General features: G+C 40.8%; 1 protein-coding gene across 3 annotated transcripts in view; it reads left to right on the forward strand.

Moving 5' to 3' along the window:
* Positions 1–22,808, forward strand: part of ASAH2 (N-acylsphingosine amidohydrolase 2) — a 70,071-nt gene that overhangs the window by 33,044 nt on the left and 14,219 nt on the right. For all 3 annotated transcript variants that reach the window (XM_047702952.1, XM_047702950.1, XM_047702951.1), the window contains exons 9-17: positions 1,077–1,202; positions 5,666–5,752; positions 7,405–7,509; positions 7,646–7,727; positions 14,681–14,796; positions 15,851–15,945; positions 17,529–17,568; positions 18,340–18,435; positions 21,453–21,548. In XM_047702952.1, coding sequence (XP_047558908.1) covers positions 1,077–1,202; positions 5,666–5,752; positions 7,405–7,509; positions 7,646–7,727; positions 14,681–14,796; positions 15,851–15,945; positions 17,529–17,568; positions 18,340–18,435; positions 21,453–21,548 — 843 coding nt within the window. The remainder of the gene's footprint in view (positions 1–1,076; positions 1,203–5,665; positions 5,753–7,404; positions 7,510–7,645; positions 7,728–14,680; positions 14,797–15,850; positions 15,946–17,528; positions 17,569–18,339; positions 18,436–21,452; positions 21,549–22,808) is intronic.

The following is a 22,808-nucleotide window of genomic DNA, read 5'->3' on the forward strand; positions in this document are numbered from 1 at the left end:
CCTTCGCTAAGGCCAAAGTCAGAGACAGCCCTAATGCCCCAGACTTGTTTTTTTTTTAACTTTGAAATGCAATGAGGGCTGGAATTAGAGAGGGGGCCAAAACTCAGTCCATGTACTTCAGAAAACTGTGTAAATTACCGACTACAGACAGCTAGGTGGTGGTGGGGGGACCCTGTTCTGTTTGACCCTGGTGTCCAAGTCCCAAATGGAGAAGAATAGAAAAGGATGAGAGCCCCAGACCCTTGAGTAGAATAACTATCTAAAAGGTGTATAATGATATAAAAATTATTGGTTCCATGTACATTTGATATGATCTTTAAGCTCTTTGTTGACCCAATACTGTTTTTTTTTTTTTTTCATTTGAGCTTGAGTTTTAGGGAAAAGAAAGGAAGTTTCTGTTTATGATTACTGGGTGCTAGGCAATGTGAGATAGGTTATCTTTTTGGTATAAAAAGAGACATATGATCTCCGACACCTGTTTTTCTCTCTCCCTAAGAAAACTGAAGACACTGAAAGTGGAATGGTAGACCAGCTAGCTGGATTGAGGTTAGGGTCTTGCACCACTCAGAAACGTTCTGTGTTGTTGCTTCAGGTTGAAGGGATAAGAGAGAGGCTACACAGAGGGAGATCTGGGTGGTGGATGCTATATTTAGGTTCAATGTTGCCAAAGGAAGATCTGGATTCACTATACTGTTTTTAAGCCAGTAGGATATTTATTTTTCAAGGAAAATCTCTGAGCTCCAGATACCATATGAGAATAGCTTGATGAGTCAGCATTTTACAATTTGTTGTTGTAGGCTGTGTTCCTTGTCAAAAATGTTTCTGTTGTGGCACAGGTTTGAAACTCTCCTACTTGAAATGGCTTTATTGATCATTGGAATATCATGGGTAACAATATGTATGCAGACTGCCGTGTGAATTTTTTTCAGAAATTTTCTCAGAATGTTATACCTCCTTCTTTTAATTGTCTGCGAATGATTTGAACAGTTCACCAGAGTGAACTGAATGTCTGCATTTTTAATGGACATCATTATGGAAATAAGAAATAAAAGACACTTGGATGTTTCTTTTGGCAGGGGCCGTATGTAGCAGCCTTCGCTTCATCAAACCTGGGAGACGTGTCCCCCAATGTTCTTGGCCCACATTGCATCAACACAGGAGAGTCCTGTGATAATGCCAATAGCTCTTGTCCCATTGGCGGGGTAGGTAATCGTGACATGAAATCTTTGTTTTTGCATCTCATATGCATTTTATGCTTAAATATCCACCATTAACTAATAATTATATTTTCCTCAAGTGTACACAGGCCTACCAACTGCTAGCTCTAGCTCTTCTCAGGAGCACCCACTAAATTATGATTGGGTAAAATTCTAGTTTCCCATTGGACTGACCACTAAGTTTTTTGAATGGTGAGACAGTTAGCCAATGTCAGAGATACAATACCCTTCCCCACACTTGGACAGTCTGGAACATTTCGCCTTGGCATTTCTGATGTTCCGAGTCAGTACTGAAATTGCCTGCCTGAGATGTTTTTCACTGATGATAATTTTATCAGATTTTTAAAAAAATATAAGATTGACATTTTAAAAAATTTTCTTTAAAGTCACAAACAAAAAATCTTGCTGTAAAAACTCACACGACATGGAAAACACAGACAGCAGTAGGAAGTGAGTCCTGTTCACTTCCTTCCCTGCCCACCTCCATGAAGAGTTATGACTGTCACACCTCTTCTCATGTACTCCTCTAAGTATTCATGGATAAAATTTTGTAACTTATTTATTGATTTTTTTATTGGTCTGGGATTTGAGTTTTCCACCTCATAGGTCTTGAAAATCTTCTTATGACCCTATATAGGTCTATGTGGTAGGTTTTTAAGACAACAAGAATGAGGGATGCCTGGGTGGCTCAGTCATTAAGCGTCTGCCTTCAGCTCAGGTGATGATCTCTGGGCCCCAAGATCAAGTCCCACATTGGGCTCCCTGTTTGGTGGGAAGCCGGCTTCTCCCTCTCCCACTCCCCCTGTTTGTGTTCCTTCTTTTGCTGTCTCTCTCTGCCAAATAGATGAATAAGATCTTAAAAAAAAATGTAAAGACAAGAACGCGTGTATGTACCCTCATTTATTTAACTGTTTCCTTGCCATGTTCATTTACAGGTTTTGTTTTTGTTTTTGTGTGGGTTTTTTTTTTTTTTTTTTTTTGGCTTTGACCTGAGGAGAAGATGCTATTCTTTGTGTCTATAGAACATGTCACTGTGATATTCCTTTCATTAGACATCATTTCTGGTCTATTTCTTCTATTCTAGTCAATGCCACCCAATGAGTAGTATAGTTTTAACAATTACACCTTTTTATTATATATTACCATTTTTATATAGAAAGTCTGGCTTTGTTATTCTTCATTTGAAGAATTTCCACACATTATGATTCACATTGAAGATTACTTGTTAAATTCCAAAATTCAGAGTTGCAATTCTTAAATAAATTCTGAGATCTACTTGCAATAGAATATTATGCATCAACTCAGTGTGTTGGGTTGGAATACTTAATGTGGGAAAAAGCTCATAGTACATGATCTTGATTAAGAAAATCAGCATTTAATATTGCATATTCTTTATGATTGTAGTTGTGAAAATAAATGGGTCCCAGTAAAAAGACAAAGTGAAACACACTGAATTGTTAACCCTGGTTTTTCTCTGTTTGGCATTATTACAGGGAGTGTTTATTCTGTTTATCTATTTACTGTTTTTATTCTATTTATACACTTTTATTTTTTTTCTACCATGAACATACTTGGTAATCATAAAAAATTACAACAAAATCACACCCTCTCCCACAACAGAATTCTGTTTCTCTCTGTTCTGTTCCATCTGCTAGATTGACTTCCCTCATGTTTGCAAGATGGCAATCAGCACTAAAGGAAGGGTGTCCTTTTCTCCCCACATCTACGGCAGAAGAGAAAACCTCTCTTCTAACCATGGAATAAAAGTTCTTTTTGGTTTCGATTGGGTCAATGGAGGTACATACTCATTCCTGGACCAAAGCACTTGCTGGGGAAATGGTATGTGTTGATTGGCTTGAACTGGGGTTTCTGCCCAGTCTTCGGCAAGGCCTAGGGAATGGCCATGATCATCTTAAACTTATCTGGAACTGAAAACGGAATCATTGACTGTTAAAGAAGAGATGGCTTTCTGAACGAAATCGTGATTTGCTTAAGAAACTGAAAGAGGGCAATGTTGCAATGTCTTTTGCTTTAACACTGCTTCTTCAAGCAGATTTTTTCTTTAACTTTAGAAACTAGCTTTGATGTAAAAAAAAAAAAAGATATATGCTTGTTAAAAATTCAAATAATATTGAAAAGTTCAAAAAACAAAACAGGTAAACGAGAAGCTCCTAACACAGCTAACACAATTAACCTGTTAAAAATTTAATGACCGTCCTTACAGACAGCATTTTCTGTGTCCAGGCACTTATCTTCATGTAGAGTTGTTTATAAATGAGGTCCTACCATAAAGCTGTTCTGGAACCTGCTGTCTTGTTTCCAGTGAATATACCTGAAAACATCACTTAAACTAATGCCATAGTTTTCAGCCATAAATGAGTCCACCAGTCCCATACTGATGAGAACATTCTTTCCCTCCCTCTCTTCCTTCACACCCTCTTTCCCTTCTTTTTCTTCCTTCCATCACACAAACATGCTCTGGTCACTATTTGTGTTGTGTGTCGTACATATTTTCACATGCCTATGAGTCTCACTTAAGACAAATTCTTTTTTTTTTTTTTTTTTTTTTTTAAGATTTACTTATTTATTTGGAAGGGGCAGAGGGAGAGAGAGGCTCTCAAGCAGACTCCCCTCTGATCACAGAGCCTGATGTGGGGCTCTGGGGCTCAATCCCACCACCCTGAGCTGAAACCAAGAGCCAAAGTTTAACCTAATGAGCCACCCAGGTGCCCCTAGGACAAAGTCTTAGAAGTGAATTTGTTGTCAAAGAGAAAGACAGCACAGCCCCCAGGGGGTACACATCAGTCCCTTCCCCTCCAACACCCCACTGCAGAGCGTGAGTGACAATTTCCCCAAACCCTCACTGATACCCGGTTTATCAGCCTTTCAGTCTTTACCAACACAACACTCCAAGAGTTCTCTTTTTGTAGTTTAAATTTATATTTAATTATTCATGAGATTGAAAATATTTTATGTTGAATGACCACTTGCACTTCTTTTTTGCAAATTACCTGTTTCTTTTTTTTTTTTAAGATTTTATTTATTTATTTGACAGACAGAGATTACAAGTAGGCAGAGAGACACACAGAGAGAGGGGGAAGCAGGCTCCACACTGAGCAGAGAGCCTGATACAGGGCTCAATCCCAGGACCCTGAGATCATGACCTGAGCCGAAGGCAGGGTTTTAACCCACTGAGTCACCCAGGCGCCCCAAATTACCTATTTCATCTATATTCTATTGTGTATCCATTAGGATTTTTTTTTTTTTTGCTTTTTTCCCTCTCACCTCTTTTGAGATGTAACTTGATATACAACATTATATAATTTTAAGGTGTACAATGTGATAATTTTGCCACACATATAGGATGCTTTGACTGCAAATAAGAGAAAAACCCAACTCAATATGGATGAATCAAAAGGTATTAAGAAGGTAGTCATCCATATTATCTTTTAATACTTTTTAACTTTCAATTATAATATTTATCCATCTGGCCCATTTTAAAAGTATCTGGTATAAGAAGTGGAGTAGAGAGCCAGATTTATTACTGATTTTTCACAAAAGATCATATAGTTATTCCAGTATAATTTTAACTGAGTTTCAATTTAAGGCAATCACAGGCAAGAACAAACACGTAGGAAGATATGCAGCCAGTGGGGAACTTTGCTTTAGGTCTTAACTCAGATATTAGCTACTTGTACCATCCCTGACAAATCATCCAACCCACCTGAGCCTCAGTTTCCTAATCTGTAAAGGTGCTGCTTGTTTATGGATAAAGAAGAGGTGGTCCATACATACAATGGAATATTACTCAGCCATCAGAAAGGATGAATACCCAACTTTTGCATCAACATGGGTGGGACTGGAGGGGATTATGCTGAGGGAAATAAATCAAGCAGAGAAAGTCAGAAGTACCATATGGTTTCACTTACTTGTGTAGCATAAGGAATAACACAGAGGACATTAGAAGAAGGAAAGGAAAAGTGAGTTGGGGGAAATTGGAGTGGGGAGATGAACCATGAGAGACTGTGGACTCTGAGAAACAGAGGGTTTTAGAGGGGAGAGGGGTGGGAGGATGGGTTAGCCCAGTGAAGGGTATTAAGGAGGGCATGTATTGCACGGAGCATTGGGTGTTATACGCAGACCATGAATCATGGAACATGACATCAAAAACTAATGACGTACTGCATGGGGACTAACTGAACATAATAAAAAAATTTTTTAATTTTAAAAAGTAACAAAAAAAAAGTTGCTACAATACAATTTCGGAAGACTTTCCCTGCTCCAATGCCATGAATGATTTTGCTTTTCATAATCTGTAAATTGAGAGACTATCTGACCAGAAGTGCTAGCATGTGGCTTAGAAACTCCGCTGACTTAGCCTCCCTTGCAATGCCGCTTGGACCCTCGGCTTACCTCACCGCCCATCGTCTTATCTCCCTGTCTTGCAGCCCAGCATGTGCATTGCTGTGGGACCCGGACAGGACATGCTCCACAGCACGCAGATTATAGGACGGATCATCTTTCAGAGAGCGAAGGTTAGCCATGGGCCCCACTTCCTTCACCTTCATTTAACATTGTTCTTTAAAACCCACCGACAGCATTCACGAGGAAGTCTTTAATGGTAAGAGGCAGCGAGAGCTTGTGCTGGCCACGGAGTTGGCTGGCACCGGCCCTCTAGGAAGGCTGCTTCCAACAGCATGCAGGAACGTCTCTCTGTCGGCTCATCTGACTTCTTACAGGAAGTCTTTTTTATAACCAAGGACTCGGGCAAACATCCTGTTTCCATCCAGGTGCCTGCCTCAGACGGCACGGTGGTAGAGAGTGTAAGATTTCAGCTAACATGGAGTCTGGCACGACCGGACTGATCCAGATTCTCTTGGCTTTTGCTGCCCTGTCTCCTGACTGTTCTTAACATCTTCGGTGACAAGGCCACACTGAGCAGGACTGCTCCCCATGCCTGCAATTTGCCTTCAAATTAGTTCCTAGTCTTCAATATGCCCCAACTGTCCATCTTCTATTTTCTTCTCTTTTCTTTTTTAAGATATTTTTTGGTGAGGAGTGAATCTGGTCTGCGGTGAGATTATGAAGAGTTGCTCTCTGCTTCTCCCTCTGTGAAATTGTGGCCCCATATTTTGCCTCCACTCTTCTGGAGGCAGATTTCTGAATGAAAAGATGGAGGGTGACTTCAAGCTGAGATCTCTCCCATAGTTGGATCTCTCTTCCTTTGCGTGGCTAACTCGTACCTTTGTTGCGTATGTGTGAGCCCATGCATGTGTTTCAGTAAATATTTTGCTCCGGGGTCCTGAAATGTCTCAGGAGCAATGAAGGAAGAACTAAAGCACCCTTAAAAACGTGAGGCACCAGCCAGCCTTATTGCTACAGTTTCTTTCTAATTACTGTGGTATTATCAGTGAGTGGTACTAGATTAATAGATTATATTTAGCATTTGACCCCATGATACAGTTTGGTGTCAGATGTTGTTACTGTTCTGGGCCTGGGAGTCACAGGGATTTGTCCCACATTCCAGATTCTCTCAGTAAGGCACTACCTCACTCCTAATCAGGGAGGCAGCTGGTATTACTGACAGCTTGCTCCAAGAGCCCCCCACTTGGCTGTCAAATTGGGGATGGGAGACAGGCAGGTGTCAGGAAAAGGGGCATGTGGTAAGGTGGGACAAGCTGTTTCCAAGACGCTGACTCATATTTCCCATGAGATGGAAAAAGCATCAATTAACCCTACAGGAAAAAAAAGGAGGAACCTCAAAGGGTGGATGGTGGGGGAGTGCAGAGTCTTTCTGGCCACCCTTTGGTGCCAGCCCTGTCAGAGGACTCCCTGCTTCTGAGGGAGAATCCCTGAGGTTATGCTCTCATCCTGGCAAAGAGAGCCTCTTCCTCATCTTAAATTTTCTTGACTGTCTTTCAAGGGAGGACTTTTGTGCCACAGCCTGTATCACTAGACTGTCCCATTTGTGGGGGAGTGGACGCAGGTGCAGGTCTCAGGGACGCGGGGCATCTGGGAAGCAATGGGGGTGGGCAGAGAGAGCCATGTGGGTAGTGGCCATTTTAAGCAGCCAACAAAACAAAACATGGCGGACAGATGCTTCTCCAAATGGTACTTATTGGGCACAGTTGGTACTATTCATTTGAGCTCTTTTGCTACTAACAGTAAGCCTGTGTGGGTTTTCTAGGAACTGTACGACTCCGCCTCCCAGGAGGTCACGGGACCACTGGTTGCAGCTCATCAGTGGGTGAATATGACGGATGTCACCGTCCAGCTCAACTCCACACACACAGTAAGTATCACTGAGTCATGCAATGATGACCCAGAGGTAAAGCTGTGGTCTGATCTCATGACTTACTGGAAGTTTAACTTCTTCTTGTTTGTGTTTACTTTGTATTTTTGTGTTGTTTTAAAACTCTCACCTTTAGGCAAAAACGTGTAAACCCGCCCTGGGCTACAGTTTTGCGGCTGGGACCATCGATGGATTCGGGAGCCTCAATTTTACGCAGGGTAAGGTGCCGTCGGATGAAATCTGTGGTTCTGGGTTCTGAAGCTTCAGGGTTTGGAAGGGTCTAATGGTCACCATGCATTTATGGTTTTTTACTGTTATTTTTAGACATGGGGGTGTGTGTGCTTTCCAGGTGTGTCTGTGGCATCCAGATTTCCCAGGGATGCGTGTCTCCTGGAATTTAGCTTCCACTGATTCAAACGGAATCGGAGACAGCTTCCCCTTGCATTTCAGTCTACAGATGGATGGTTTTTAACGGGTCTGGGACGAGGGTGGACTTGGGAGGAGTACAGAGTGGGATTGTCATTGTACCTTCAATAATAGGAGTTCGCTCTACCGTCTGCTAATGAATGCCTTTATGGAAGCCCAGAGTCCTCCAGGCAGAGGTCTCCAGGAGCCCAGACACGGGCTGCCAAGTCCTTTTTCTATGTGCATTTCCACAAATTTATGACTGAGGATTGTAGGCTTCCTACTTTCATCCTGATCATCTCCGTAGTAACATGCGCTGTGAAGTAGGGAAGATGGAAAAATATTTGAGTCTCACCTGTACGAAACATTTTGGCTTCTTTCATTCCTGCTTTTTATATATTGTATTTTGGAACCGTTTACTGACAAATTGATGAATACAGTTACAATTTGAGACATTTGCCTCATCTTTCCTGGTAATATTTCATCCTGGGTAGTCTAATTTCCTAGAACAATAATTTTTAACAGCTTTATTGAGATGCATTCACATACTGTACAATGTACTAGTTAAAGTGTACAACTCTGTGTTTTTTAGTATATTTTCAGATATAGGTAACCATCCCCATGGCCAATTTCAGAGAATTTTCTTCACCTCAAAAAACAACCCTGGACTCTTTAGCTCTCACAACCCCCTACCTTCATCTCCTCCAGATCTAAGCAATCCCTGATCTTTCTGTCTCTCTGATTTCTTATTCTGGACATTTCCTGTAAGTGGAATCATAAAAAATGTGGCATTTGTTAGCTCATGCTTTCGAGGTTTATCTGTGTTGTACAATTTATCAGTAGTTCATTCCTTTCTGTGGCTAAACCCTTTGACTCTTGCACAAATCCCATCTTCCCCACACCCTAGCCCCTGACAAACCATCATTTTACTCTCATTTCTATGATTTTGGCTACGTAGAAGCGAGAACCTCCAGTAGTTGTTTTTTTCCATCCGATGATTTTACTGTTGCTTTCCAATTTCAATGCCTTTTCTTTCTTTTTCTTGCCTTATTGCTCTGGCTATGACTTTTTTGAAATTGGGGATTCAGGGGTGCTGACTGGTTAACAGGAAGACACACTATCATTCCTCTTTTGTGAGAAACTGTTATGTTTTCGACCAGAGAAATGGGCAGAGGCCTCTCTCCCTAAAACATGGCTCATGTTAAGATGTTACTCTCTGGGACGGGCCCCCAGTCTTGGCAAACATGCGCAAACATGCCCAGCCTGCTGTGTTCCTTTGCAAGGAGTAGAATCTTATCAATAAGATTCAAAAGTTGAGACAGGCCAACTTTTCATCCTATAAACACCTTATACTAAAAGGGGGAGGGGAAGAAAGCACAAATAAGTTTAAGATATTTGAGTCCAGGTTTTTCAAATATGAAGAATTTTTAACCAATCCATTCTTAAATTTTAAAATTCTTGACATTATAGAACTGGAATTTACTAACATCTACTCTTACCTTTCTTAGTGACAAACAAAATTCAAAAGCCAAAAACCCAAAGCAAAACTAAAAACAGCTCTTTGTTTTTTTTAAGATTTTATTTATTTATTTGACAGAGAGAGAGAGAGAGATCACAAGTAGGCAGAGAAGCAGACAGAGATAGAGGAGGAAGCAGGCTCCCTGCTGAGCAGAGAGCCCGATGTGGGGCTCAATCCCAGGACCCAGAGATCGTGACCTGAGCCGAAGGCAGAGGCTTAACCCACTGAGCCACCCAGGTGCCCCCAGCTCTTAGTTTTATTAATTGTTTCAATTGTTTTTCTGGTCTCTATTTTATTCATTTCTTCTCTGATCTTTGTTATTTCTTTCCTTCTGTTAACTTTGGGTTTTGTTTTCCTTTTTCTAGTTCCTTGGGGTGTAAAGTTAGGTTGCTTATTTATTATCTTTTCTTTTTTCTGTTCTTTTTAAAAAAAGATGTATTTATTCATATTAGGGAGAGAGAGAGAGAGTCAAGCATGGTGGGGAGGAGCAGAGGGAGAGGGAGAGCAAGAATCTCAAGCAGAGTCTTCACTGAGCGCGGAGCCTGACACAGGGCTCAATCTCATGAGCCTGAGATCACAACTTGAGCTGAAACCAAGAGCTGGACACCTAACTGACTGCCCCCCAGGTGCCCCTCTGTTTTTCTTAATGTAGGGGTTTAGCATTATAAATTGTCCTCTCAGAACTTCTTTTGCTGGACCCCATATGTTTAGGTAGATTGTGTTTCTAATTTTATTTGTTTTGAGTTATTTGTCATTTCCCTTTTGATTTCTTCTTTGACGCATTAGTTCTTCAGTAATGTGTTGTTTAATCTCCACATATTGGTGAAGTTTCTAGTTGTCCTCCTATTATTGATTTCTAGTTTCATCACCAAAAACAGCTGGTATTATTTCAGTCTTCTAAATTTGCTAAGGTTTGTTTTGTTACCTAATGTATGATCTCTCAGATGGAGGGTGTTGTGTGCACTTGAGAAAAATATGTATTCTGCTGCTGTTGTTGTTGGATGAGATGTTCTGTATATGTCTGTTGGGTTCATTTGGTCTAAAGTGTGGTTCAAGTCCAGTGTTTCTTTGTTGATTTTCTGTCAGGGTGATCTCTCTATTGTTGAAAGTGGGATAAAAAGATCCCTACTATTTTTGTATTGTTCATTTCTCCCTTCATATCCTTTCATCTTTGTTTTATATATTTACGTGTTCTAACATTGAGTGCAGAAATATCTCCAATTGTCATATCACCTTGATGAATTGACCCCTTTATCGTTATATAATGACCTTCTTTGTCTCTTGTTACAGTTTTTTATTTAAAGTCTATTTTTTCAGATATAAGGATGCTTCTCCTCAGTTTTGGTTTCAATTTGTATGGAATATATTAATCCAACCTTTCACTTTTAGCCTATGTATATTCTTAAAGCTGAAGTGAATGAACTCTTGTAGGCTGTATAAGGTTGGGTCTTCCCCCCACCCCATTCAATCACTCTATACCTTTTGTATGGAGGATTTAATCCATTTCCATTTCAAGTAGTTAAATAAAGGTTAGTACTTACTAATGCCATCTTATTAATTGTTTTCTGGCTGTTTTGTAATTCCCTTGTTCTTTCTTCCTCTCCTGCTGTCTTCCTTTATGATTTGATGATTTTCGGTAGCACTGTGCTTTGATTCTTTATGGTTTGCATATCTACTATAGGTATTTGCTTTTTGGTGACCATGAGGTTTACATAAAACATCCTGTAGTTATGACAGTCTATTTTAAGCTGGTAACGTAACTTTGATTGCATGCAAAAGCTATCCTTTTATTTCCTCTTCTCATATCTTATGTGTTTTGATGTCATAATTTACATCTTTTTTATTATATATCCATTAACAGATTATTGTAGCTTTAGTTATTTACTTTTTTATTTTTAAAAATATTTTATTTATTTTTTGACACAGAGAGAGATAGCAAGAGAGGGAACACAAGCAGGGGAGTGGGAGAGGGAGAAGCAGGCTTCCTGCCAAGCAGGGAACGCTACGTGGTGCTCACTATGGGACCGTGGGATCAATACCCGAGCCAAAGGCAGACACGTAATGACTGAGCCACCCAGGTGCCAAAGCTTTAGTTATTTTTTATACTTTTGTCTTTTAACCTTCATACTTGAGTTTAGTGATTTATATACTACCATTAAAGTATTACAGTATTCTTAATTTAATTATGTACTTACCTTTACCTGTGAGTTTTATACTTTCATATCTTTTATGTACTATTAGTATCCTTGTATTTTAGTTTGAAGAACTCCCTTTAGCATTTTCTGTTCCATAATTCATGTAGGCTTCCTTCACTCTTTTTTATTTTTATTTTCCTCTTCTGATTGGATAATTTCAAATGACTTGTCTTTGAATTGACAGATTATTTCTTCTGCTTGATCAAATCGGCTATTGGTGTGCCTTACTGTGTTGTCATTTCATTTGCTATATTCTTAGCTTCAGAATTTCTATTCTTTTAGTGATTTTTGTCTATCGAACTTCTCATTTTGTTCATATATTATTTTCTTGGTTTTGTTGTCTAACTGTGCTCTCTCTTCTAGTTGTTGAGCTTTTTGAAAAAAAAAAAAAATTTCAAGGGGCACCTGGGTGGCTCAGTCAGTTAAGCCTCTGCCTTCAGCTCAGGGTCACAATCCTCGGGGTCCTGGGATGGAGCCTCCCATGAGGCTCTGGCTCAGTGGAAGTCTGCTTCTCCCTCTCCCTCTGCTCCTTTCCCCTGCTTGTGCTCCTCTCTCTCTCTCTCTCAATAAATAAGTAAAATCTTTTGAAAAATTATTTCAAATTAGTTGTCATAGATCTCCATTTCTTTGGGATCATTATTGGAAAACTATTGTGTTCCAATGGTGGTATCGTTTCCTTGACTTTGTTGTTCTCGGAGCCTTGAATTTTGTCTGTATATTGGATAAAGCCACCTCTTTTAGACTTTGCAGATTGGTTGTCGGGGGAGAGGACCTTTACCCTCGGGGGGTGTGCAGGGATATAGGATGGGCGAGCCGTGGTAGTTACCAGATCCAGGTAGGGCAATTGGCGTAGTGTCCATGCAGTCCTTTTTAGCTTAGGTCAGCACCGGTTGAAGATCACATGGGTCCTCAAATGCCAAGCCGTGGGTGTCTGCAGCTGCCATCTGTGCTCTTGGGATCTCCAGGCTGCTGCTGAATCCTCCTGATCTCTTTCCCCACTGGGGGTTGTCCATGGCTGAGGAGCTCTCTCTTGAGGTTCGGTCGGGCTTGCGGGTGCCATTACAGTAGCAGAGGCACTGATGGCTGATGCCCATGGGTCAGTGACAGGTCGGCGATCTGGAGCAGAGGCGCTCATAGAGCAGGGGCAGCTCCAGGGTCCGGGCCACAGGCTCTCCAGCAGCAGTAGAGGCTCCACGCCCGAGTTGTGGTACATGTGGAGCAGCTGTGCAGCTAGGGATTGGGAGCACAGGAGCTTGCCAAGGGACAGTGTCCAGGATAGCCCTCAGTGGTGGCTCCAGTGCCTATGATTCAGGTACATACCGAGCAGGTTCCCGATCCAGGGTCTGGAGCACAGGCACATGTGGTGCTCCTGCAATGTTGGGTTCTGACATGGGTGTGGATGGAGCAGGTGGAGCTCTGCAAACAGGGGCACTTGGGGGTGGGGGCTGCAAACCTGTTCCCAGGGTGGTGTGTAGAAGCTCCTTATGGGTGAGGAAGCAACAGCTCATCCCCTGGGGCGGGGGCAGTCCATGGTGGTGGTGATGGCGGTGATGGCTCTTGGCGATCCCAGTCGTGAAAGTTGCTGGTGTCCTTGTGGAGTAGGCTGCTGGGGTCTGTGTTTGTCAGGGGGACTGTGGAGTGGCAGGGACTGCTGGGGTCCTCCACGGAGCAGCCACTGGGTGCTGGGACGGCATCGACCATGTGGCTGAGACTGAGAGTCTCTGCACTTCTTTGTTCCTCCCTGTTTCAGCTATGTTAATCCTCTCAGGGGTCCTTTCTGGGTGATTATTCCATGTTTTGTGCTATAGGTTCTTAATCGACTCTGGAGCCCTTCTGGGACTATCTTCATTTGTGAACCGCTAATTGTGGTTTTTCTGTGGGGTGACAAAGGCTTATATTTTCTTTCCCTTCTTGCTAGGTCCCTATCCCCTTTTTTCTTCATATGGGCATTAACACTATAAATTTCCCTCTAAGCACTTCTTTTGCTGCCTCCCATAAGTCTTGGTATACGGTGTCTTCCTTTGTATTTCTCCAAAAGTGTTTTCATATTTTCTTTTAATTTCTTCCTTGACCACTGTCTATGATCGTGTTGCTTAATTTCCACATATTTGTGAATTTCCTAAATTTTCTTCTGTGATTTATTCCTGATTTCATTACTTTGTGGTTGGAAAATGTACTTTGTACGATTTGTACCCTTTAAAGTTCATTGGGATTTTTTCATGGCCAGTGTATGGTCGGTCCCAGGCAGTATTTTGTATGCGCTTAAGAAGTGTCAGTTATGTTCTTGTTGCGTGGAGGGAGGTACGAGCAGGTACCTCGTACATCCGCTTGGTTTCTCGTGTTGCTTGCATTTCCATGGTCCATCTTCTGACTGGTTGTCCCATCTGTTACTGCAGGTGGGTTATTAATGCTCTAACCATGACTGTGGAGTATCTCTTTCTCCCTCCATCTCTGTTAATTTTGTTTCTTGTATTTTGGTGCTCCGTTGTTAAGTCATGCATGTTTATAATTCTTATATTTCCCTAATGGATTATAGATTCTAAGTTTGTAGGTTTCGGAGTTAACATAACTTCCCCCCTGATTATGGCATTTAAGTGTGATTTTTGTGTAGATAAATAAGTGGGGAGTTAAGAGAGCCTCTTCCTGTGACCACAAGCCGAGCAATCAGTACTTCAAGTTGGAGGTGTCATTTTTAGTGTTTCAAATGGGGAAAGGTGATTTCATTCATAGATCTACAGTTAGTTATAGTGTTATAGTTATAGTTATTTTTCTTTGCAACATAGATGAGGAAGAGCAATGGAAACAAAACTTTAAGGACATTGAACAAAATACTCTCTCTTATTCTATCAGCCACAACAGGGATCTAATTCAATAATGACTCCTATTTTAGGATGCACAGGAAATTTTACCTCTTCTATTATTCATACTGTTTGGAATTATTGGGCAACAACCTTAATAAAATCTTTGCAATAAAGGCATTGTCATACCTTTGTCAAAGTGATGGCATTGTTCAGAGGGTTGGAATCACACTAATCCTAACATTCCTAAATAGGGACAACAGTAGGGGATCCATTTTGGGACACTCTTCGGGATCAAATCCTGGGCAAACCATCTGAAGAAATCAAAGAGTGTCATAAACCAAAGCCAATCCTCCTTCACACTGGAGAGGTAATGCATTTTGACTATCATAGTAAACTTAGTATATTGTTATTTTAAAACAGAACTTGTCAGAGACAAATGATAGATCTTATGGATAGAGTTCTTATTTTTAATATTAAAAATATGTACATTAAGAATCTAAGGCATAAGGGGTATGCTTATTAAGTATTGTGACTTAAAATTTATGATAAATAACTAGAATGATGAAAACAGTGGTAAAGGAAGAATTCGATCAACATATATCTTATTCAGGATTCATTCTTGTTTACTCCAGGACAGGAGTTCACATATAATTCTCTGCCGAGGAAAACATCCTCAGGTCATAAAAAAAAAAGGGACATGTTCATATATCAGTTTTCTCACAACTCAGACAACACGATCAACTAAAGCAATAGTCTTTTAATACTCCCTTTGGACCATGGATTTTTTACATTCTAAACATCAAAGTCCGTGTCAGTGTTTGTAATATAAATTACTGATGGAGAAAATATTTTTGAGTAAAGTTTTCCCCCCTAACATTCAATTGAAATTCTTCAGGAACAAGAAAGAGGAAAGAAAGGAATAGAGGGAGAGCTTCTACACTAATCTGACTAAGGAAAAGGGTAGATTATCTTGGAGAAAACTTGGAAGAGTAAGGCAAGACTTGGTAACTGCAAATTTTTAAAGTGCTATGAGAGTACAAAGAGTAATGATTAAGTTAAGCTGTTCCAAATGTAGAATTATACATCCATCTTGGCAAGGATGGTCACCACGGTGCTCCAAGAGAACCCTTGGTTACCTGCTACACATTGTGATTCTAGGACACCAGATCCACCAACAACTTCATTGATGAGGAAGGAAGTCAGGTGAATACATCTGAGATCCTTATGTTATGACCAGTTTGAGGATCTCATACTACTCATTCATTAGATAGAAGGTCTGTGCTGATAGGCTAAAGCACCCAAAACAGCTGGACACATTGTCAATCTTTTTATCCATAAAGGAACTTGTGTGAGCACCTTCTGTCTTTTGCCCATAGAAAGAACAAAATCCCTAACATAGTTTTCATGTTTTGGGTTTTTAGTTGACAAAACCTCACCCCTGGCACCCAGATATTGTTGATGTTCAGATTGTCACGATTGGGTACTTGGCCATAACTGCCATCCCTGGGGAGTTTACGTAAGTCTCCTTTGTTATTCTGTAGTTAAAAATGTAATCATAGTGTATGTGTTTCTGTTGGAATTGCTTCTTCTCACGGGCCATAATTCTGAACTGACTCCTTTGTATCTCATGCTGCCATTTTGGCAACAGTGACAAATATTTCAACCCTCTTTCGGTGCGCCTCTGAAGAGTAAATCTTTTGCTGTGTATTTCTAGTGGGTAAATCGTAGCAAACAAACATTTGAAAAACTGCTTGCAAATGTAAATGATGTGCATTACCATGTCAGCAGAAAGACTTGAAATAGTATCAAAATACAGATACTGGAAACAGTTGAAGTATTAGAAGCAGGAAAGATTGAAATCTGCTCCTTAAGCAGTCTTCTCTGTTTCAGTAAGCAGCCCTTTTATATCTTTCTAAACCTTGGAGTCATTGCTGAATTCTCTCGCTTTTCAATTTCTCCCACTTTCAGTATCACAGCAAATTCTGCACATTCCGCCCAGCCACCATTAGCTCTCCTCTAGGTTACTGCCATAACCTCCCGTCTCACCTGCTTGCTTTCTCCCTTTACTCCTCTATAGCCTTTTCTCAATACTACAGTCAGGGAAATCCCTTGAAAACCCAAGTTTAGCCAGGGCTCAGAATCTTCCAATGGCTTCCCATCTCACTCTGGGTAAATTCTTAAACCCTTACAACATCCTGCAAGGGCCCCATTGAGATTTTCCCTGTGCAACCTCTCTGATCTGATTTCATACCCATCTCCCCCTTACTCACCCCTCCTTCAGCCACCTTGGCTTCATTGCATCACTTCAAGCATACTCCTGTTTTAGGGCTTATGAACTTCTGGTTCCTTCTGCCTAAACACTTACCCTCCTTTCGTCACCACAGCTGGCTCTTCTATTCCTTCGCTTCTCGGCTCGGATCTCTAACAGAGATGCTCATTGTACTGACATAGGACACTGTCCTCACCACCATCACCACCACCACCATTACCACCACCTCGGCCATATTCCCACAGCATTAGCACTGGCCTCATCATCACAAGAACAACCACTACCCCCTGTCATCCTTACCCTGCCTTACATTCCCCATAGCACCTGCTGTCCTCTCACTTCTTATATTTGCTTGCTGACCATCTTCCTCTCTGGGATGTAAGTTTCCTCCTGTTGAATCCTTAACATTTCAAAGTGGGCCTCTTCCGTAGTAAGTGCTCTGTTTTATTGAAGGTTTCGATGAAGGAAAGAAATGATACATTCTTCCTAGGCAGGAGCGATGCATTCTCTACCTGCCTCAGTTTTTACTAACAGAACATGAACAGTTTACTTCTGCTGAAACAAAGAATGGAAAATGATTGTGGTCTTTGCCAGTGATATTTATTGATTCCCTTTCCCCGCTACAAGTTGTCTGTTTTCAGTTTGGGATTTATTTTCAAGATAGGACAGTTAGGGACAAAAAGCTCAATTTTTGCTTTGCTTTGCCGTAGAGCTCCTATGAAACTTACCATATTGTATTATGAGCCAGGATCACACCCGTCTCTCACTCTGAGTTTTTGCATACAATCTGAGTAGGAAAACACTTAGATAAATCTGTTTTCTTGACTCAGGACCATGTCTGGACGGAGACTTCGAGAGGCAGTTCAAGCTGTAAGTTAAAAATGAAATTAAATGTCTATGCGTTTATATTTGATGAAGAGAAAAGAATTCCCTATTCCTGTAATCTGATACCTTTTAAATTAATCTTTGCTGAGATGACCAGAGTTTCACAGTTCCTGAAAGTAATACCTAGGGGTGAATATGAAATATTAGTGGTATAAGAACAAGCTTAAAGATTATAAAGGAACTAGAATCAGGTTTAAATAATTTATTGCTCTTTATATATTAACAATTTAGAAGTTGATGATGGTTTTATGGATTAAATACCAAATCACCGTAAGTACCTTAATATCGTGAAGTCCTGTCTAAATAAAATCTAACACATGTTAAGAGTTCTGTATCTTATCTCTATTTACTTATATTCAGGAAACATTCCAAGTGGTTCTAGAATGACATAATCAACAGAGATCTTTTACTTGGAGTTGGAAATAACTACTATGGTTAGTTAGTATCCATTTAGGAGATGGATAAAATATCTGTCATTCAGTAATAAGACAATTCTCCACCTGCAAATGTAATCACTAAGATGTTCATAGGTCCATTGACTTGCTCAACTGTAGTGTAGTTATGGCTCTAACTTTTCCTCAAGGACTCACTGTACTTCTACATTCATTGGTAGTTCTGATCATTATGAGTGATGTTAGGAGAGACACCCTCCACCACCACTGCTCACATCTAGGATCATATGTTAAGTTTAACTGGGCTGATAATATACATTACAATGGAGAGTAATTTTATCAGGCTCTACCTTTCCCCCACTAGGAATTTGCAACCAATGGGATGGAGAATATGACCATCGTGATTTCGGGTCTGTGCAATGTGTACACACATTATATTACCACCTTTGAAGAATACCAGGTAAGGTGGAAAGTTCTCGGTGTTTAAATGAACTACCCCCTCATCAAGATTCTTGGGTCAAATGCAGGTTTTCCTTCTAGACTTCCTTAATGGTGTTTTTGAGAGATGCTTTTGTTTTGGGGAAGAGGAGAGGATGATAAGCCAGAGGTTGTATTAGGGCGTTCTAGGTTTGCCCTTTCCAAGTTCAAGTCAGAATTCGGGTCTTACTGATGTCGACTTTTTCTGAAATAAAGTATTTCATCAGGGGTACTGTCCATAGTGCTTTTAGTGCCTGAAGCAGAGAAAACTCCTGCTGATACTACTATTTATTGAATGTACTAGCTCAGCACTTTGCAAATATTATCTTCAGTCATCTTCACAACAAGCCCTGGAGTAGGGTTTTATTATATCCATGACATAAATTAAGAAACAAAGTCTCAGAGAATTTAGGAGAGGTGATGTTTCTTTGATTGCAAATAGTGCAGACAGTAGCTCAAGTACTTTTTTTTTTTTTAAGATTTTATTTATTTATTTGACAGAGAGAGAGAGAGAGAAAGATCACAAGTAGACAGAGAGGCAGGCAGAGAGAGAGGGAGAAGCAAGCTCCTGGCTGAGCAGAGAGCCCGATTTGGGGCTCAGTCCCAGGACCCTGGAATCATGACCCAAGCCAAAGGCAGAGGCTTGAACTGCTGAGCCGCCCAGGTGTCCCCAAGTACTTTTTAACAGTAGTTGTCAGAAGCAAGGGAACCGTCTAGTTCCCATAGTTCATGTTTGCTGATATATCTGCTTGAATCTCTTGGCAGTCCAGACAGAGGCATACAATCTACTTTTTTACAAATGTCCCATGATGCCAACAGTGGCATCTGCCCTGTGGCCCCTATTGAATTTCCTGAAACTCTCTGCCTTCTAGGAAATTCTCTTGAACAAAGGTTCTTAACTGAGGCAAACTTGGATGAGAATACTTTTCATTTATCCATTTTTTTTTCATTTCTCTGTAACTGTTATGTAGAATTTCCTTCAATTAGGAATGTAGGTAACAAATGGCAATAATATTAACAGTAGCTCTGACTTTGTCACCAATAGGAACCACAGATACTTTTTATATCACAGAGAGTTATTGCAGATTTGGAAACAACTCCCCTCTCATCACTATTTTAAAATCATAGTAGTTACTAGATCCACTACTAGATCTTGTTACTCAGTAAAGAAGCACAAACATTACTTCTTGTTCAGTAAAGAAGGACAAACATTATTCTTCAAACATTATCTTATCACAAACATGGTTTATTTTTCTTTGATTAAATATATTTCAGTCTGATTCATTTCCTTTGTCAACAATGTATTTCATTTTATACATTTAGAAACATTTACTCTGAGAGGGGTTCACAGGCTCCACAGACTGCTATAGGAGTCCAGGGCACAAATAAGGTTAGGAATGCCTATAATGTCTCTCAGGGACATGTTCCTTCAAGGATTAATATTAATTTATTCACTGATTCATCCAACAGATATGGGTTGAGACAGATACTGTACTAGGCACTATCTGGGCATAACAATAAGTAAAAATCCGCCCCTACCCTCAAGAGTACTAGGATTTAGGATCTAGTGAAAGGCAGAGAAGAGCAAGTAATCTCATTACTGTAAAAGGGATGCATAAGGTAATAGGAAAAGAAAGAGAAAGTGCACTAGTCTTTATTGGGTGTTTGAGAATGGAGACCTGCAGATTTTTGGGAAGATGTAACTCTTGTCTAAGTTCTTGAGAATGAGTAGGACTAGTTAGGGAAATAAAAGTGAGGGAGGAATCCATAAGGAAGAAGCTGGACGTGCAGTGGTCTGGGGTGCTGAGTTAGTATGTTTGAGGGGCCATGAGTAGTTGAGAGTAGGGAGATGAGAGCTGGTTGATGGGGAGGTTTCATTGGTAGAGCACCTTTTATGCTCTGCTACAAGCTTGACCTCAATAAGGAAGGAGGTCGTTTTGGAAAATGGCAGTAGAATTCCAAGGAAGGAGTGTTCTGATCAAATTTTGATTTAAAAAGGTCACTAGGATGACAGTGTTGAAAAACAAATTAGAAGGCCAAGTGTGGGGGCAAAGAACTGATTAGGAAGTTGTCCTTATCTGGGTGAGAGCCAAGAGTCTGGCCACAGTAAGATCAGGAGAGACAGAGGAAAATGAAAGAATTCAAGAGATTCCAAGTAATGGTCGCTTGGAAACTTTCAGGATATAGGATGAGGGAGAGGGAAGAGTCTAAGATGGCAGAAGGTTGGCATTCGCTGGGATGACGGACGTCGCAGGGAGAGAAGGTGTCTTTGGGGTGATGAGTTCCACTTTAGATCTGATGAGTCTAGGATTCCTGTGGAACAACAAGAGGCTTGCTGTTCAGTGTAAGGAGATGTATCTTGTTCGGTTTTATAGCTGTATGATGGTTAAATGTCCTTCTCCAGACAGAACCATCAATGCCCAATTTCCTCAGGAGTTACTGAGACCCTCACTTCCCTTATTTTTTCCCTCTTGCTGTGCTCCTTGAAGGCCAGTATTTATATTTTAAGATAGATTTAAGATAGACTTAAGCTCAGGAGCTATTCCCCTCTCTCAGATTGGATGGACCAAGAGTCCCCATGGTATAAACCAGGAGAACCCATTGTTGATGGGAGTCATTTATTTGAGCTGGTAAGTGGAAATGCCCACCGTCCTTTGTCATGATTAATCTTTTTTTTTTTTAAAGATTTTATTTATTTATTTGACAGAGAGATCACAAGTAGACGGAGAGGCAGGGCAGAGAGAGAGAGAGAGAGAGGGAAGCAGGCTCCCCGCCGAGCAGAAAGCCCGATGCGGGACTCGATCCCAGGACCCTGAGATCACGACCTGAGCCAAAGGCAGCGGCTTAACCCACTGAGCCACCCAGGCGCCCTGTCATGATTAATCTTGTTTGAATTATGTGAGATGTCCAACCTCACACCCTTCGTCTAGGACATTGCACCTCTGTGAATGCGTGGAGATACACAGAATGGTGTAAGACTCAGTCCTGTGTCTCCTGCAGGCTCAGCGGTATGAGGCAGCATCTACAATTTATGGACCACACACTCTGTCTGCTTATATCCAGCTCTTCCGAGGCCTTGCTAAGGCCATTGCTACGGTAATCAAAACTCATATGCTTGTGTGTCTTGGGAGAAGGGAGATGCAGAGCGAAACAAAAGAAAACTTGAGCTTCCAACGTTCAGTTTCTTTCAAACCCCTTGTATTTAAAAAGTTTGTAGCTACAACATAGCTCTAAGAAACAAAACCATCAGTGAATTCAGATGCCGTTAACATCTCATGGTGGTGACAGCTTTGTTCACATATGTGATCTCATATTATCTTCGTGATCATCTTGTGAAAGTAGGGAGGTATCATTTTCTCCCCATCTTTCAGATGAGTGAAGTGGTTTGGAGATGCGAGTCATTGGGCTTATTCTAACTGTAGCCGGGGTCTGGACCAGTGTTCTCCGGTCCTGGCCAGAGTCTCTCCAATCACTTCATGAGTTGAGCAGGTCATTCTTCTGAGAGGCCTATTTCCCATACCGCAGCATCTCTGAAACAAGGATGCATCTTCCCATCAGAGGAAATTTATGATTATAATCAGTGACATGTTTTTACTTTCTTGGTGGCTCAAAAATAAGGCAGTTGCTGTGAGCACTAGAGGCCGAGAGATGATGGAGTGTAACTGTGGAATGCGTACACTTTGCATCGATCTAGAATACATACACCCCAACATGTTGAATTAGAAGCACCCCATCTGTGGATCTCTTTCTTTGGGAGTGCGGGTATCAATGAAGCTGACTCTGGCCTCAGCAGATGAGCTAGTAGACAGGATAAAGGGCTTAAAATCATTGGCAGATCTTTATATAATACCCTATAAGCGCCAGTAAAGCCTGGGACACGATTGCCGCATAGCAAAGACAACAAAGCCCTTTCAGAGACAGAGCTTGGTTAGATCGAGTGGAAACAAATGATACAGCTGCTTCTGTGGGTCGAAACAATTGAATATTGGCAATTCCATATGCCTCTACCTAATTGCTGACCATAGGAAATTTCACTACAGGGTATCTACTTAAGATGTATTTTAATTGCCTGATGATTGTTTTATCATAACATTCCTCTCCATTTTAGGTCTGATCCTTTTTTTTTTTTTTTTAACCAAAGTAGAACTGCTTTAATTTTCATCGTGAGAGCTGTAACTCCTCCTAGAATATTCTGATTACACAGTAAAGAATAAACATATAACCCATTACAAGGGATAGGCTCAGACTTTACTTGCATTATGACTGTATGTCTACAGTTCCTCCCACGGAAATAGTCTTCAAGTTTTATAGTGACACGTAGGGAGAAAGTGTGATTCGTTTTGTAGAAATTTGTGT

This window comes from Lutra lutra, chromosome 14 (genome assembly GCF_902655055.1).
Source record: "Lutra lutra chromosome 14, mLutLut1.2, whole genome shotgun sequence".
NCBI classification, from domain to species: Eukaryota; Metazoa; Chordata; class Mammalia; order Carnivora; family Mustelidae; genus Lutra; species Lutra lutra.